General features: G+C 38.6%; 1 protein-coding gene, 1 long non-coding RNA gene and 1 pseudogene across 2 annotated transcripts; 1 reads left to right on the forward strand and 2 right to left on the reverse strand.

The window, feature by feature from the left end:
• Window positions 1-497: 497 nt before the first annotated feature.
• Window positions 498-3,139, reverse strand: LOC121807106 (annotated as a pseudogene).
• A 2,925-nt stretch (window positions 3,140-6,064) lies between these two features.
• LOC121808251 (calmodulin-2-like) lies at window positions 6,065-8,231 on the forward strand. Its single transcript, XM_042208647.1, has 2 exons — window positions 6,065-6,327; window positions 7,628-8,231. The coding sequence occupies exons 1-2, from the start codon at window positions 6,252-6,254 to the stop codon at window positions 7,999-8,001; spliced, it is 450 nt and encodes a 149-aa protein (XP_042064581.1). The 5' UTR covers window positions 6,065-6,251; the 3' UTR covers window positions 8,002-8,231.
• Window positions 8,232-10,729: 2,498 nt separating this feature from the next.
• Window positions 10,730-17,470, reverse strand: LOC121808252. Its single transcript, XR_006052162.1, has 2 exons — window positions 12,742-17,470; window positions 10,730-12,668 (listed from the first exon to the last, which is right to left on the reverse strand). It is a non-coding gene; the product is annotated as an uncharacterized LOC121808252 (long non-coding RNA).
• Window positions 17,471-19,299: the final 1,829 nt, after the last annotated feature.

Here is a 19,299-nt window from a genome sequence, read left to right on the forward strand (position 1 = left end):
TCTGAATTCAAATAATAGATGATGTTGAAGTAGAATGGTTGTGTTGTGTGGAATTAAGGTTTCAATTCCGAGGCAACTCCGAAATGAGTGGGCGATTGATTCGTTTGTGTGCTAGACAAATCTGCAGATGAATATAAATTATAGTTATGGTATAATTATATATAAGTTTTACTTTTTTATAATTTAACTATACACAAGTTTACTCACCTGTTCATCCCAGTCAGTCATGCAAGTCATGACGACAAGTATAACGGTTTGGACAGTCGACCCGATTATCATCCCAATCCAGACACCCTATCAAACAAACATTAGTCACATTTTATTGTCAAGTAATTACGATCATAAGGCCATCCACAACGCTGTTTCTATACCGTTCCTAAACCGTTCCTTAAACTACTATTTGCGGGCCCTACTGTACTTTTTAACTCCATTTCTTAACTAAGGAACGGAACCTGCAACCCTCCGTTCCTTATCCGTTCCTTAACCGTTCCTTAAATTACTATTCATTCAATTTCATTTTTTATTTTTATTTCCAACCCAATTCAATTAAAACAAACGCAATTGGAATAACAAAATTATAAAGAAGAATAAAATAATTAAATCTAAATAACCATCATCATTAACTAGCTTCAGATTCCATAACCATTTCCATTCTTCCATTATCACTCATTTCAAGCTTTCTCTCCCTCCAACAATGGCGGCAACACCACCACCAAAACTAAAACCAAATCCTTCACCACTGCGCTGCCCACCCCGACGCCACCCCCCTCGAGTGGGCGTCACGCACGACGTAGGGGGGAGCCACGTCGCCGAAGCGCGTGGCGGCACACACCGTGCCGCGTCTCGTGCCGACGGCACCCGGAACGACATGGGAACGACACGCCGACGGAACGCAGCGCCGCAACGCGTCGCGCGCCGGTTTCGTTCCGCCGGAACGAAACGCGGAACGGCCGCGACCCGCGTTGCGGGTGCTCTAACTACCTAGCAATTAGCAATAGAATTCTCACTTGAACTTGCAAATTTAGGATAAAACCAAGTATAACTGCCAAAGGTATTCCTATCAATAGTAAGACGCGAGGTTGACATATGTGACCGTGGCTTGTCGTCCCGCTGCCACGCCTGAAAGTATAGGCTGAACGCCGTTGAGAAGCAAGCTATACCCAAGAAGAGGCAACAAACGAGCCACCTCCCCCCGCCACTTCCTCGCTTGTGGTGAACGCGTAAGCTAGCTCACCCCTCAAGACGATAAACACCACAAACACCACAAGCGCGATGGAGAATGAAGTAACGAGTATCATCAGAATGGAAAACTTTGCTGCTCCCGCGTTTCCCCTCCCCAGCTCATTAGCCACACGCACGCTGGAGAGCGAACGAACAAACACCAAATAAATCAACAATTTTGCCAAACCTAACACCACATATATATGTAATATGGATACCTTGCAGTAGCCATGAAACCTATTGATATCATTTGAGCCCACTCATTCATGTTGAGGCTGAAACAATGACACATATATGTAAAAAGACAACGTCTAATTTCATAATAAAACTAGACATTGCTTAATTATTATTACCAGATAGAAAGAGCATCAACAGAAACCTCAGCATTTACCATGTTTCCACTCAACAGAATCAGCACTGCATTGTACCAGAACTCAAGGCTGCCATTGCAAGGCTAAAAACACATCACGTCGCGCTAACTAAAATCGACACCCTTTTTAGTACCAAAACAGAACCCGAACCTGAACATAAGGCACGAGGACACACCAATCTTGACTGTGTGCCCGAGATCCTTGAACGCCAAAGCTGTGAAGCCTCTCCACGTCTCCCGACAGCCACCACAGAAAATGTAGATAATCTGCCCTACATTCGGGATCCAATACGCCAGAGTAGTAGAAACCATGGCACCAGTCATCCCGAATTCAAACCTCACGGTGAGAAGCCACGAGAGGAAGACATGTACTAATAGAGAAAAAGTGGATAAGCACGAGAGCACGACGATCTTGCTCTGTGACTGCAGAAACATGTTGGAGGCACATAGCACAGCAAAGGAAAACGTTAACGGAATGAACCACAGAGCTATGATTCCCGCGGTTTCTGCAATGAGTTGGTCTTGGCCTAACGCATTTAGGATCGGAGCAGCAAAAACTAGCAGCGGACAGAGTATAGCCGAGACTGTAGGCAGCACAATCCACCCTTGCTGGAGATATATCCCCAGATTTTGGTACTGCTTAGCGCCAAATGCTTGCCCGTGCAGCGTTCCAAACCCGCTATTCATGCCAACCTACTCACAAAATGTACACACAAAAATTAGTCCCTATAAGGCTAAAGAGAAGTCTTCGGTTTTTTACTATGGTGTGAACATACCAGTATGCCATTGGAGAATCTGAGAAGCACGGAGTAGACGAGCGAGTATGCAGCAAGCTCGGTGGCGCCAATATGGCCTACGAAAGCTTGGCTGACAACATTTACCCCAAAAGTTGAGAATCTGATTAGGATAGCAGGGCCAGCAATAATCCACATTTTCTTGCTCTCGTTCCATATCTTTTTCTTGAGATCTTCTCCATTGTTCGGCAGCAGCTGCTCCTTCATCGTTTCCTCCATTTACGTTGATACAATATATCTCGTCTGTGGAAGAAAACAGAAACTATTACAACTATAAATTTGAGCCTAAAACAGAGCTAATACAAGCATTTTAGAATTTGTTAACAGAAGATCTCATAATTAACATGCTACTGATTAAGAAAACATTTGAAGAATTACCTTAAGGCAGGTTACCTGAATGCACAATAAATTCATGAGTCAAAATCTGCGTAAATTATAAATTTCGTCGAAAATGATTTCAAAAAGTTGCCAAAGCACAAGATTTAGAAGATCAATATCTCAACTTTGTTGATGGGATTATCTCATTATGAACACACACAATCAGCCAAGAAAGCATGAATCAGCTTATAAAAAAAATTACAGTAATGATCACTTGTTCGGCTTCTTCTTCGACTGCCGAATATGTATGATGCATAGAAGAAAAGGGCAGATTTTGCTATTTTGAAGTATGAACAAAGCTAAATACAACAGGTTGGATGGGAGTGCATATGATAAGTATATACATATACAAAAGAGTTGTTAGCACTGTTTTGCAATTTGTTTAGTCATTTCTTGTAATAAAATCTAGGATCATATCTTTGTTTTGTTAAAAAAACGCCCAGTAGCTGTGATGAGAATGCCACATGACTCACGTGTATTAGTCGAGTTTCATCTATTACAATCAGATTTACTTATCATAATTTATGTTAATAATTGTATCATATTCTGATGTGTAATATAGAAAAGATCCATACTTTTGTATTATAATGATGGGGTGTGATAAATTGTTAACTCGTCAATGCAGTGTATTAAAAATATCAACACGATGACATTAAAATGTCAACACATAATTTTATCGTCATTTCAATATACTTTGTTGATATTATGTGTTGATATTTTAATGTTATCGTATTGACATTTTTAATACACTGCGTTGATAAGTTAACAGAATTAGCAATTTAAAAAGTTAGCAATATAATGCACCCATGATGGTATATACAATCACATAGTACATTATATGGTTTTTACTATTGTACTTATTGAAGAAAGCAAACTTTACTATGGTTTTGGCAAACTTGAACAACCCAAGTACAAGAATCCAATCAAGGAACAGTCCCCATTATTGTACAATTGTAAGAGATAGTATGAATTTAGCATTTGGGGACAAGTTGCTTTTTGATACGATTATTATTCCAATCCGATATTATGATTTTTGCGATATTTTCAAAATGTTAGTTTAAATTATATTTTCAGTCTACCTCCAACTATAGCTACAAATTTGGATTGAAAGCCGTATTAATAATCTATAAATTGATACAGCAATTTATCAAAATTGAGTCGAGATGTAAAATTTAACACAATCTATCATTAAATATTGCAAATTAGGGCCAATGGCAGTGACAAAAAACCTCGGCACATTTCTCATTTTTAACAGCTAGTGAACATTTCATTGCACTTAAATGATTTCGTTTGTCGATAATTTGTAGTATTCAAATCCTCATTTCTTTATTGAGAGTTTGAAATCTACTCTGTATTTCTACGTATATAAAATTTTACCTTTGTAAATTGTAACTACCGTCCTTTTTAAACGAAATTTTTTGGCTCGAACCTAACTAATTAGTTAGAAATAGGACTCCTATTCGCGGACGGAGGGAGTAACTAGCACTCCCTCCGTCCCAAATAGGAGTTTCGTTTTTCCATTTTAGTCCGTCCACAAATAGGAGTCTCGGTTCACTTTTATCATAAATGGTAAAAGGGTCACATATTCCACTAACTCACTCCACTCACATTTCATTACATACATATACAAGTGAGACTCTTATTCCACTAACTTTTTTTTATCCAATTTTCTTAACATTGCTTAAAACTCGTGCCGCCAAGACATGAGACTCCTAATGGCGAATGGCGGGAGTAGATTTGAAGCACCACCGATATTAGTTTTGCAAGCCGTGGGCTGAGATACAAAAGCCCAATAGATATGAATGCCGTGGGCTGAGATACAAAAGCCCAATAGATATGAATCGGATCTAAGTTAAAATCAAGGGGCCCAAAACCACACATTGCGTGGCAATGTAAAGACACACCTCGTTGGATACGCGTTTCCTAGTATTAGGGATGTCAATCGGGCCAACCCTACTCGGGTGCGGGCTAATCGAGTTGTGATTTTTTCGGGTTATAAAAGTTCAACCCTAACCCTAAAAGCTCGGGTTTCAGGCTAGCCCAGCGGGTTAATCGGGTTGATACGAATAAAATTAACATGTGATTAGTCCAATAAATAATGGCGAAATTAGCTATATAAATATAAAATATTTAATTATGATAAATTTGAGATATATATTTAAACTTAAACACAAACATAATCAAATGCTAATATTTGAGATTTGTACAAAATAAAACATAAATTTAAATATTTTTTTAATGAATTAGAAGATTCTAATTTATTTATTTATTATTATTATATTAATAAAAGTTTAATATATAATTTGTATATTTAATATGAAATTGAAAATTATTAATTTTAGTTATCTATATTTTAAAAATAATCCATGAAAGTATCAAATTATGAGTCCAATAAATAGAACAATAGAAATTATATCGGGTTTTCGGGCCAACCCATCAGGTTTTCAGGTCTGACCCTAACGAGTTGTGGGTTTATCGGGTGCGAGCTAATCGGATTGTAATTTTATCGAGTTAGAAATTTTCAACCATAACCCTATAAATTTAGCGGGCTATTCGGACTGGTCCACAAGTTGCGGGCTGCATTGACATCCCTATCTAGTATTATTGGATCCGAAGATAGAGACAGTAAAGAAAAGATGTTGCCCGCACGGGCTTAACTCAGTTGGTTCCTGGGTGGTAGATTGTCCCTAAGCAGACAGGATCGAATGCTGGCAGCCGCAGTGTGGGAGTTTCACCACTGTGGTGGCTCCTTGTGTGCTGGTTACCAGTGTAAGTTCCTTCCACCTAATGGGCCGCTGAGGTACCGTGTTTGAACCCTTCCATAGCGATGTCGGGCCGGATTATGGGGGCGCCTGGGGTGAGCGAATCACCTTTTGTCCCTAAGTAAAGAAAAGATGCCATACCTCTTTAATTCTTTTCGTGCGAATTTATTAAAGTCAATAATTAGACAGCGTCAATATATGTATCCACATAATTGGATGTATTTGGCAGTTAAAATATTTCCCGGGTGTATAATATACCATAATTACCATTGTGCCCCCAACATATTGTTGAGATATTAGTATTTGTAAAGAATAACGATTAATCAAATTTAAAAATTAGAACGATTGAAATAAGAGGTGAAACAATAAGGTAGCAAGAAATTTCGACGAGAAAATAGATTAAAACCAGAAATATTAAAGGGCAAAGCGGGAAAGTCGGGAGGAAGGAGGATTAAAAGCGAAAGAAAATAAAATTACGAAATTCAGAGATTAGATTACTATATTTATCTATCGACATTGAGTAACCTGTCCCTTTCATTCATCCCATTTGTTTGATAGTTTGTGTAGCTGATATATAACGCTGACTTAGTCGCACTCCTCCCGCCGTAGTCATCTCCTTCAGATTCATCATACCTCTTCTCCTCCTCATTTCATCGACAAAAAATATCCGAAACCACAATTTATTGATAGAGAAAAAAGGTTAGGGAATCGATTAGTTGAGAAGAAATGTCGGATCAATTGACGGACGATCAGATCTCTGAGTTCAAGGAGGCCTTCAGCCTTTTCGATAAGGATGGAGATGGTTCCCTCTCTTTCTCCCTCTCTTTGATTAATCGCGTGTGCGTGAATATGGAGATTGTTTGCTTTGTTTCTACGCTGGATATGATATTGTTGTTTTTCTGCGGTTAAAATAATTGATTCTTGGTTTAGATATATATGTTAATGCGTTTAGATTGATTGCATTTTGGGCGAAATAGCATATATATAATATTTGGGAGGTTGAAATATAAAAACATTGATTGAATTCGAGCAATAAAAACGTAATCCCAGCTATCCCTTTCTGTAAAATATAACAAAAAAGTGTATCTTGATACTTAGGTATAAATAGGATTAGGTTTTTTGGGACTTTTATGTGTGTCATGCGAGCTTGTGTAGCTCTTGGTGGCTATTTTTTTCGACAGATGGGTAGTTTTCCAAGTATCTGCTTTAGTATCATAATCAAAGTTAAACATGAAAAGAAATTGATATAAAATGAACTAGAGTGAATTAAATTGATCTAAGATGGACCAGAGCTGTGGCTTTGATAAATTATCTAAAACTGACTGTGGTTGCAGTGTTCATAGTAGAATTGACTATTGAGTATGCTGCTGTTTGATAATTTAGCTGATGGTTAAGTTCGACGTCTGAAAATTGGGTGTGGTGCTGTTAGAGTGGGGTTTGTGGTTTTTTTTAACTATCCGTCGTTAGGAAAATGGGCGTATTATACCTGTGTCAATTGTCTTCACCTTAGGATGGTTTATCTCTGGTGCTTCTTCCACAGGGTGAATGGTTCCTTTAATCGATCATCAGGGAAACAAGCTGTGGTGTTTAGATTCGGGCTGGTGGTCCTTTGTGAATGTCCTGATTTCCTTAGGAGAATGAGAGTGGGGTTTCTGATTTGGGATGCGTAAAAATATGAAGATTAAATCAGATTAGTTAGTCTACATAGGGAGGTAGAGTATGAACGTATTCAATACGATTGCTTCTTAACTCGACCACGTTTGTTGTAGTTAATATGAATATGCTCTAGTACAATTTGAGTTGCAATTGAGGTAAAGGGCGGAAGGTTTTCTGATGTTTACGCCTCTTTAATCTCGTAAAAGATGCTTGGGTTTTGTTGGTGTTGTATAATATGTTAAGAGCTAAACCATTTTGTCCATGCTTCACAGTTCACAACAAAGGTGTAGTTATTTTTTTGTTGTCTTGATTTTGCTTTTAGTGATGGTTCTTTCTTTTTTGGAAGATCCATGGACTTAAGTAATATGCTTAATGAATTCTCGACTAGCTACTAGACACGACCAATGTGGTCAAACCTCCCTTTAACTAACTCGGCTCTCCTCTAGGCTGCATCACGACAAAGGAGCTGGGTACTGTGATGAGATCACTTGGTCAGAACCCGACCGAGGCTGAGCTCCAAGATATGATCAACGAGGTTGATGCTGATGGGAATGGAACTATTGACTTCCCAGAGTTCTTGAACCTCATGGCTAGGAAGATGAAGGATACTGACTCCGAGGAGGAGCTGAAAGAGGCGTTCCGTGTCTTCGACAAGGACCAGAATGGTTTCATCTCTGCTGCTGAGCTGCGCCATGTGATGACAAATCTGGGCGAGAAACTGACCGACGAGGAAGTAGATGAGATGATCAAGGAAGCCGACGTGGATGGCGACGGCCAAATCAACTACGAAGAGTTTGTTAAGGTTATGATGGCAAAGTAATCCTCCCTGTCTGCAATAAAATGTAGAAATATATAAAAGTTGTCAAGAGTATATCTTCTGAAGAAGATGAAGGTTGTTGGTTGGATAGTGTAATGCATTTATGGTTTAGAAAGAGTTTGAATGGTGGTGGATTATTTTCTTGTGAGGTTTGTTGTTGGCTCTTATTTGCATTAAGTTTAAAAGTATTTATGTCAAATATTGAATCATTGAGACAATTGGTGTTGGTAGTAGTGCTTGCTTGCCTTTCTTCTTTTTTCTCTCTTGAGCTCAGGGTTGAGTAACACTATTTTGTTTCAACGTCAAAACAATTAGAAATGTAAGTTTGATTTTCCTATCCATTGAGTTGTGAAGATAACACAAACTCAAATTGCACACAACACATCATCAAGTTCAGATGCATGTTTGATCATTCAATGTTCACTGGAGAAGAAGCAAGACAGGAAATGACAATTACACCGACACAAGCATCGACGTCAGCAGCCGGAAATGGAGTGTTGATGCTGCAGCGGCGACCCAAAGAGAGCAGGGATGGTGATGGTGTATCCGATTCAATCAGACCCCAAGTTAGCGAGGGTAGTTTCCGTTGCCTGTGCAGCAAAGCCGGCAGTTCACGGTCAAACCATTCAAGTTTGATGCCATTGCTGGTGCCTTTCTAGGTCAAGTTTGATGCTGTGTTTGTAGAATGTTAACAAACTAGCCACCGTGTTACTAATACTAAAATCAAAGTTCTCACCAAGTTCCAAGTTTTTTTTACAAATAAATGGAGTACAAGTTTCTTGAAATTGAAAAGCTCTAAAGTTGGAAGCATACACTATATCTAATCTACCCATAATAGATAATAACAACTTTTTTTTTTTGCACGGAGATTAAGAAATAAATATTTAATATGTATGGAGAGAGACTAAAGTAGTAGAGAATACATAAAGAGATAAAATAAGAATAAATTAAATAAGAGAGAAAAAAAAAGTAAGATTTTTGCCAAAAATACCAACGACTCTATTATTGTGGAATGTCTCAAAAACAAATACAACTATATTAACACAAAAAGGATGAATTAATAAAATTATGAAAAAAGAAAAACTAGAGAGAACTTTTAACATGCCCACCTTAACACACGTGATGTGATGTGAGTAGATAAAGCATTGCGCAGCCCACCTTAATTTATGGGCTCAGCCCGTAACTGATTAACGGATTATCGATCTTAGCAGCAGAATATGGGGTCCATTATATTAAATAAATTAACATATTAAAAAAGCTTTGGCAATTTCTAAGATTGCGAATTTAATAATGCTTGTCCAGATAAATAATATTTAAAAAATTGAATGCTCTTATTATTTTTTCTTCACTTCATTAATCATTTATCTGAATTTTCTCAACGTAAATGTATTTTCCCAAATTTACAATTTCGATGCAATATTGTTATGCTGTAGTTATCCAATCATTGTATGTATATAGTATGCATGTTACACATTCAGTTAGGAATATGGTCATATGGATACATTACAGAAATTTAATACAAACAAAAATGAGACTTGAGTTACCAACTTGAATGGTTTCGGGGACCGGAGTATTGCATTTTGTTTACATGGTTCAATATTTTGTTTGGGAGAGGATAATGATTTTATTTTCATGACTATCGAAAGCAATGAAGGATTATAAGAGCTCCTACCAAGCTTAAAAGTTTATACTATATAATAGCTTTAAATTTTCAGTAATATTATTTTGTATCAATTGTTCTACAAAGCTATTTTCATAATCAAAATAAATTTTGTGTCTCCCATGGTTGGAAGTGAAGTGTTTTTATAAAGGGATTTTGGTTCACAAGAACCATTAACTTTTCTAAAAACATGCTATTTCCTCCTTCACCATAAAAGTGGTACGAAAAACCATGAACTTTGACGGAGCGTGTTTTTTTCCTGATTTTAAAATTTTCAGGAAAAATGTGATCCATGTGGTTAGTCGTAAAGTCTGTGTGTGCACACCGAAAATTTAAAATCTTACGACATAGTTTCATTTTCTAGATTTTTCGATAAATCTAAGGCTGACTAATCGCAGCTCGAAGTTAATCTTTGAATACTTTGAATCGGGAAAATGGTTGGAGAATTTGGGGAAATGCCTGATATACTATTTTGTTTCTTAAATATTTTAATTTTCAGCAACATCTAGGATTAAAAATGCCATGTAATTCAGTCGGATTCGCCTTCTGACTCGTTAGGGATAAAAAAACCAATGCTAAAAAGTTTGTGTTTTTTCATACCATTTTAATAATTAATGGGAAATAACAAATTTTTAGAAAGTTAATAGTACTGGGGACCAATAACCCTTTTTATAAATATGTAAATAGGCTTAATTAAAGAGAAGTTCAGAAATTTTATATTACAATATCTTTGAGGACAACTTGTGATTTGTATCGCTTGATCACCAAACAAACACTGAAATCTCACCCTCCTTTATTCAATCATAGCTCGTAAAGATGACAATCCAATTAGTATATTACCATTCGTTTTATAAACAGAAAATTTAACAAATACTGTAAGATTAAATCTTTAAAAGTTGGGGCACTTATAATTAAGTTTAGTATTTATAGACCTTGGATTCATTCGGCTACTAATATTGAACTTCGGCTTTCAAATATTACTACTACTAGTATTCTCTTCCATCTCAAATAATAGTAAAAAATAAATCAATTATTCAAAGAAAATCACTATGGAATTAGTGACGCAAATGCTAAGGTCAAGCCAAATTATAGTGCAACATGTTTATTAAACGGCAGGTGGAAATAGAAAACATAAGTACAAAATGTATAATTTGGATAAGTAGTAAATTGTAAATTGTAAGTGTAACACAAATAGATAGTAGTATAAATTAAATTGTAAATTGCAAAATGCATGCAATATTGATGCATTTGCAATTACACTCCCAAATGGCTGAACCCGGTGATAGTAGCGTTCTGAAGCAGCCCCAACACGCCCGTGACCACCGTGCCGACGGACTGCACGGTGGAGAGGGTCCCGGTGGTGGCGGAGAGCGCAGCGGAAGATAAAACTCCCACCGTGCAAGGAATAATGTTGCCAAAAATGAGCCCCACAAGTGGGATAGTAAATTTGAAGGATCCGGTGTCGGTGGTGGTGGTTCGACCGGCGGTGGTGGTGCTGCCAAAAATATTGGTGCAATTCAATACAACTGGCACGCCGTCGACGCCTTGGCCGGGGCAGTTTCCGGTGGATGTGCAGCAGAGCTGGCCATTGACGGTGAGGCCGTTCAAGAAGATGCCAGCACCCCGAGCAGGGCTCGCGACGGCCAAGAGGAAGAGAGCGGCGAAGAAAAGGGCGGAGGTGTTGGCCATCTTTGGAATATTAGTTATTGTGTATGTAAGGTCTCAATCAGCCAAGATTACACAAGTATTGCAAGATGTTACAACAGATCTAGCTATAGAACTACTAGATCTTCAGTCCTCAGTCTTCAATCGATCTAACCTGCAACACTTAACGCACACATCAAATGCGTTCACCTCAAACCAAAAAGGCAAGCTAACAACAATTAATCAACAAAGAAATATCCAAAGGATCAAAGATTAATCATAGTCTCAAATTGCACCAGGTACAACCGCACAGGTGTAAAATATCCGACCCTCAATTCCTTGTTCACCGATTGATTTGCCCCTCAAGGAGAAAATATAGCAAATCAAGATCTGCTTCACAGCATCCACAAGAACCCTAGATTGAACAATCCCGCAGACTGCAGTCAAGGTCAAGCACCTTAGCTCCAGCAAATCACCACGGCTGAATCTCCTCAGAGTCACAAGAAAACTTCACTACCACTAGTCAGATCCCTTAGACCAGAAACTAGAAGTTTCCTCACTCACAATCTCCGTCACTCAAAGACTCAGTGTATACACACACGCAGGAACATGGGAGGAGAAGAACAATCTCTCAAACACAGAAAGATTAACAGAGAAGAGAGACAGAAACCCAAGAACTCAAGAGGTGCATCATAGAAGTGTATGGGAAGAGAGAGAGCAAGTGGTATATAAATGACACAACCCTCACATCCCTATCAAAGAGTGCCATGTGTAGGGCTCAACAAGTGTAGTGGGCTAAGGCCTTTTACTCCAGCAGGCTGCAACTCTTGGGCTGGTTATATGTGAAGCAGACTGGCCCAACTAAATAGGCCCACTATATTACATTTCCCCACTTTGGGCTTTATCAAACCGGTGAGGCATTTGGCCTGTGCCTTTCATCATTGCCTATTGATGCCTGCCAAGTCAGGACTAAGCAGACATCATCCCCATAGTATATCTACCACAGTTATACAAGTATAGCAAAGTAAGATAATACACAAAGGGAGTATACCTGGCCATTTTACCTATCCAGATTCAATATGAAGCTTCCTGATGCAGGAGAGCATCTTTTCCACTAAGAGACACTTTGTCCCCATATCAATTGGATTATGATCAGTGTGGATCTTTTCTAGCAGGACCTCACCTTTCTCCACTATATCTCTGATGAAATGAAATCTGACATTTATGTGCTTAGTCTTGTCATGAAACACATGAATTTTGCACACTCGTATGGCTCACTGGCTGTCAGAAAAAACCACAATAGGCTGCTTGAGAAACTTCAGTTCACTCATAACACCCTTCAGCCAAAGAGCTTCCTTCATTGCTTCTGTTATAGCAATGTACTCAGACTTTGTAGTGGATAAGACCACAATGTGTTGTAATTGTGATTTCCAACTTACACAAGATCCACCAAGTGTAAATACATAAGAGGTTGTGGACTTCCTCTTATCCATGTCATTTGCATAGTTTGAATCTACAAAACCACAAAGGTTAGTATCATTTGTACACTTGAAAAAATTCAAACCATAATGAGCAGTATGTTTTAGGTATCTCAGTAACCACTTGAGAGCTTCCCAATGAGGCTGCCCTGGATTGGCCATGTATCTTGATAGGCATGACACAGAGTAAGCAATGTCAGGCCTTTTGCTCACCATCAAGTACATTACAGACCCAACAACATTAGAGTAGGGTACACTCTTCATCATTTGGATCACACTCTCATTTTTTGGACATTAGTCCTTACTGAGAATGAAATGTGCAGCCAAGGGAACAGTGGATAGCTTGGCATCCATCATACTAAACTTACTGAGAATCTTTTTTACATAAGAGCTTTGGTGAAGAGTCAGCTCCCTTTTCTTCCTGTTTCTGACAATGTCAATGCCCAGAATTTTCTGTGCAGGTCCTAGATCCTTCGTATCAAAGTTAGTACTCAACATATCTTGAACACTTTTGACAGCAGCAGAACTAGGACTCATAATAAGCATGTCATCAACATATAACAACTGAAAAGTTGGCACAAAGTGGAGATATTTAAAATAAAGACAGTGATCAAAAGCACTTCTAGTAAAACCCATAGATTTCATACATTGATCAAACTTAATATTCCATCTCCTAGGTGACTGCTTCAAACCATACAAGGCCTTTTTCAAGAGGCAAACATGATCATGGTATTTAGGGTCAACAAACCCTTCAGGTTGACTCATATAAGTAGGCTTGTCAAGATCACCACGTAAAAAAAGCAGTTTTAACATCCATTTGTTTGAGATCCCAGTCAAAATAAGCACACAAAACAAGCATTAACCTAACAATTGTAAATTTTACCACATGAGCAAAGATTTTTGTGTAATCTACCCCCTCTTGTTGAGTGAATCCCTTAGCAACCATCCTGGCTTTGTTTCTCAAGCCATTGACCTCCTGCTTCAGCTTAAACAGCTACTTGCACTCAACAATAGTACAATCTTTAGGTTTAGGAACCAAAATCCAAGTTTTATTCAAAATTAGAGACTTCATTTCATCTTCCATGGCTATCAGCCACTTAGGATAAAACATGGACTTAAGAGCCTGCTTGTATGAACGTGGTTCATTTCCATCTGATTCATGAACATTGAAAGCCAAGGCTATCAAGTTCAACTCATCACTCCACCTATTGGGTGGTCTAACATTTGTCCTCCTTGCCCTATCCCTGGCCTAAACATAGTTAGGAGAAACAATATCAGAATCAGATTGCATTGTGTCAGGAGAGCCTTGAGTCTCAGCTGGATCAGGTTGGGGACCAACATTCTCTATGTCTGGTTCTGAGTCATCCTGCAAAAAACTGTCAGATTGCACAAACTCATAAGGCACAGAAACCTCCACCTCATTTGAGGCAGACTCCACCTCACTTGAGGCAGGCTCCACCTCATTTGAAGTATCATTGGACTTAGGGACAACAGAATCAACCAAGCAAGGAAACTCAGATTCATTAAAAATCACATCCCTGCTAATAGAAACTTTAAAACTAGGCTCATCCCTAAGCCAGATCCTATAGCCCTTCACACCATCAGGATAACCCAAAAAAACACATTTTCTAGACCTTGGTTCTAATTTATCAGTTTTTGAGTGAATGAAATAGTATACCCAAAAACCCTCAGATGTGAAAGACTCACAGGTTTTCCCCAAAAAACAGACTCGGGGCACTTTCCTTTTAAGGGCACAGAGGAGGATCTATTTACCAAATAGGTAGCAGTGGTAATAGCTTCACCCTAAAACTTTTTTGACAAACCACTTAAAGAAAGAAGACATCTAACCCTATCCAGCAAAGTTCTATTCATTCTTTCTACAACCCCATTTTGTTGAGGTGTATAAGGAACATTCCTATGTCTCCTAATACCAGACATGGTGCACAAGTCATTCATTTGGGAGTTGCAGAATTCTAGGCCTTATCAGTCCTAAGGGTTCCAATCTTCTTCCCAGTTTGGTTTTCAATAAAGCATTTCCAGTTCTTGAATTTTTCAAAAACATCAGATTTGTTTTTCAAAAGATACACCCACACTTTCCTTGAAAAATCATCAACAATAGACAAGAAATAAGAGCACCCCCCATTAGTTGTGATAGAAGCAGGCCCCCAAACATCAGCATGCAAATATTGAAGAATATCATTGCTGGAACAGGTAGGCACAAAATTAGGGAAAAAAACTTTATGTTGTTTTCCCTTAACACAAGTATCACAGAAAGGCAAGGGCATGGACACATCATTATCAGTTAAAAGACCACTTTTACACAGGATATGCATGCCTTTTTCACTCATATGGCCAAGTCTATTATGCCAAAGAACAATGTTATTCATTTTAACAGCATTGGCAACATGTAAATCACATAAGGGCTGAGCAGTGCAAACATACAAATTATTTTTCTTATCAGCTTTGAACATGCATAGGGAACCCTTAAAGATTTTCATAACTCCATTCCCCCATCTTCCCTCAAGCCACTCAGATTCCAGGGCAGAGCGAGACAAGAGATTATAGCACAGGCTGGGCACATATTTCACATTTTTCAAAGTATGGGTAGTACTAGAGTTAAACCTTAGGCATACATTTCCAATGCCTTTAATTCTGCACTGTTTATTGTTTGCCATAGACACAAAACCATTAGTCACAAGAGTTAACTCAGAAAAAAGCTCTTTGAAAGGAGAAATATGATAAGTACAGGCAGAATCTACAAGCCATTCAGACTTGTTGAAATCAGTATTCATGGAAACATTCACAGAAGTAACATCACAATGCATGAAGCAGGTACCATTTTCATCATCAGTTTTAACCAGGCTTACCACATTTTAATAATCTACATTTTTATTCTTTTTCATTGGACACTCCTTACTAAAGTGTCCAAGTTCATGACATTTGAAGCACCTCTTAGACTTTTTATAGTCTTGAGAGGAAGACATGGATTTACCTTTGTTACCCTTCTTATTTCCCTTGTCAGAGGATTTATCATTAGATTGTTTATCATTTGCCTTGGCGTTGGATCTACCCCTGACCTGCAAAGCCTTATCAAGAGCAGCTTTAGTATCAGACTTCTCTTTTAATTCCAGTTTCTTTGATTTTAAGGCACTAACAATCATGTCCAGTGTGACATTGTCTCTCCATACTTGATTGTTGCCTTAACATCACTATAGGAATCAGGAATTGAATTCATAAGAGCAATGATAGTATAATCATCAATATTCTTATCACCAGATCTCTTAATATCTAACACAAGCTTTGAAAAACAGTCAAGATTTTCATCTATATCCTTAGACAGGTCTAATTTGTACTTAAAAAGTTTTTCAAGCATATACATGTGGTTAGATAGAGAAGTTTCAGTAAACAACTCATCAAGCTTATCCCAAAGAGCCTTTGCATTATCAACAACACCAACTTTTCTAATAACGGAATCACTTAAGTTCAAGAAGATAGTAGAACATGCTAACTCATTTATCTCAGCCTGTTTGGCAGGGTCATCAATGGTGGAGTAGACTTTTTGCTGGACAAGAACACACTTCAATTTCTACTTCCAAATGTTGAAATTCCCTTTCCCATTGAAGGGAACATGACCAAAAGGAATGTTAGACATTATAGAATAAACAAACACAGCAAACTCAGGAAACCAGAAAAGAGAAAGAGATAACAAGAGAGGAAAGAAGCTGCTGGAAGAATTTGACTCCAAGAAACAACAAGCACAACAACAAATTACACAACAGAGCATCTACGTCATAATTTCCCAGTTCACAAGCACTCCATTAATCAAGGGCGCAGGGGGTCACTGACAGAGACTCTCAGCCTGTTGCAACCACACGTTTTAAAACTTCTCATTGAGACTTAAAACTCGAAGTAAAACAAAACCAGTAGGATCAACACCAACTAAATAAGCCAGACAAGAAACCAACACAAAACCCTCAACCAAAACAGCAGAAGTTCAGGCAGTGGAACCAGGAATGGAGTCAGAGAGATCAGAAGTAGCCAAACTCCAGATTAGTCCGTCGAAGGGACTGAGACACTCGGCTGATCCCTAAAACCAAAAAGGTAACCAAGATTACAAGATGTTACAACAGATCTAGCTATAGAACTGCTAGATCTTCAGTCCTCAGTCTTCAATCGATCTAACCTGCAACACTTAACGCACACATCAAATGCGTTCACCTCAAACCAAAAAGGCAAGCTAACAACAGTTAATCAACAAAGAAATATCCAAAGGATCAAAGATTAATCATAGGCTCAAATTGCACCAGGTACAACCGCACAGGTGTAAAATATCCGACCCTCAATTCCTTGTTCACCGATTGATTTGCCCCTCAAGGAGAAAATATAGCAAATCAAGATCTGCTTCACAGCATCCACAAGAACCCTAGATTGAACAATCCCGCAGACTGCAGTCAAGGTCAAGCACCTTAGCTCCAGCAAATCACCACGGCTGAATCTCCTCAGAGTCACAAGAAAACTTCACTACCACTAGTCAGATCCCTTAGACCAGAAACCAGAAGTTTCCTCACTCACAATCTCCGTCACTCACAGACTCAGTGTATACACACACGCAGGAACATGGGAGGAGAAGAACAATCTCTCAAACATAGAAAGATTAACAGAGAAGAGAGACAGAAACCCTAGAACTCAAGAGGTGCATCATAGAAGTGTATGAGAAGAGAGAGAGCAAGTGGTATATAAATGACACAACCCTCACATCCCCATCAGAGAGTGCCACGTGTAGGGCTCAACAAGTGAAGTGGGCTAAGGCCTTTTACTCCAGCAGGCTGCAACTCTTGGGCTGGTTACATGTGAAGCAGACTGGCCCAACTAAATAGGCCCCCTATATTACAGTGTAATTGTGTTTGTGTGGTGTATATGTGAAGAGAAGAAACCCCTATTTATACATTTTTGGAAGTCTTGAAATTCATAGATACGTGAATATTTATGCAATTTGGCTTGTTATTTATTTTTATACATTTTGTAGAGTACTCCCTCCGTTCCATAGTAGTGGAAGTGTTTCTTTTCAGCACGTGATTTAAGAAAAATTGTGTTAAGTGAGTTAAGTAAAAGAATAATAAAATAGGAAATGAAAAAGGTTGAGAGATGAAGAGAGAGTAAAGTAAGTGAGAAGAAAAGTGTTGAAATTTTACTAAAAATGAAATGATTCCACTACTACGAAACGTACCAAAATGACAAAATGACTCTACTACTATGAAATGAGTGGAGTATTATTTAAAGTGCAACTTGACTAGTGTTATTTTGTTAGAGATGGTGCATAAACAGAATGCATGGGCCAGTCGCCCAAATATATTTTGTATCCAACTAGCGCTTACGTAACTCTTATCTTATGGCTTCATTTATTTACCCGATTTAAAGTTTATTATATAATTTATATTAATGTGATGTACTCACATTTACTATGAATTATTCGATCATAAAAAATAGTTTTACAATGGATGACAGGAATTTTACACAATGGCGAAGAGGTTGGGATCCTTTGCTGTGCTAAAGAGCACATCTGTTCCTGCTGTTAAACACACTAGAACAAAATAATCAAATAAAAAATATAAAATAAATTAACTATTTACATATTATTTTATTGGTTTCTGGGATTACAAGATATAAACCGGGCTTAATATAACCCAAAAGAAGGAATACAGGATGGGAAAATTGAAACGAAATTACAACGGAAAAGGAAACAACTAAACCGTAAACATAAGCTAGCCGAGTCAAGGAGTCCTCTTTCTGCAAGACGAGATACGCCCCGGTAGTGCTCTCGGATAGGCATTTCATCCCCAAAGATAAAACGGCTACGTCTCTGGTGAAGCAGCACCGCTATCAGCAGAGCTCCGACGAACTGGATGGAGGAGATGGCAGAGCTTTTGACAGAAAAACAATGCAGAGAGTGAGAGAGCTTATGATGCTATGTATGCTTGTGAATTAGTGTAAAGATGCATGGAACGGCTACGTCTCTAGTGAAGCAGCACCGCTATCAGCAGAGCTCTCGGATAGGCATTTCATCCCCAGCCATGATGGTTGTCATCATTGCGAGGCTGTAACCGTCGACCGTTACAAGACCGTTACGAGAGCTGGAGAGGCTGACCCTGGACGGACGTATCGGGACACGTTGTGCGTCTAGGTTTGTTCACGACATGGACTTCATCATGTGTGAGCCATTTAGGCTTTACTACGTCATACTGACGAGGAGTCATCCCGCTTGGCTCACTGACGTGAAAACGTTGGTGCTCTAAAAAGAACTAGACCAACCAGCCTTGGGTCGAACCCAAGCACGTAGCCTCACGACCAGGCCCAAAGAACTAGACCAATTGCCTAGATCCAAGTGCAAGTCCAAGGACACGGGCACGAACATGGGCTCGAGCTCGAGGCGGCGGCGCAAGCGTGTGGGCTCTACAGCCCATCTTAGTCCACTAGAATTATTACATGTAATAATCCTACTTATTAAATACTTGTTTAATA

This window comes from Salvia splendens, chromosome 6 (genome assembly GCF_004379255.2).
Source record: "Salvia splendens isolate huo1 chromosome 6, SspV2, whole genome shotgun sequence".
In the NCBI taxonomy this organism is placed as follows: domain Eukaryota; kingdom Viridiplantae; phylum Streptophyta; class Magnoliopsida; order Lamiales; family Lamiaceae; genus Salvia; species Salvia splendens.

What these genes read in the sequence shown, in the direction of transcription:
- LOC121808251 (XM_042208647.1), top strand. Translation starts at nt 6,252, where the DNA reads ATGTCGGATCAATTGACGGACGATCAGATCTCTGAGTTCAAGGAGGCC. An exon ending in TTTCGATAAGGATGGAGATG is followed by an intron (nt 6,328 to 7,627) that starts GTTCCCTCTCTT and finishes GCTCTCCTCTAG; the next exon opens with GCTGCATCACGACAAAGGAG.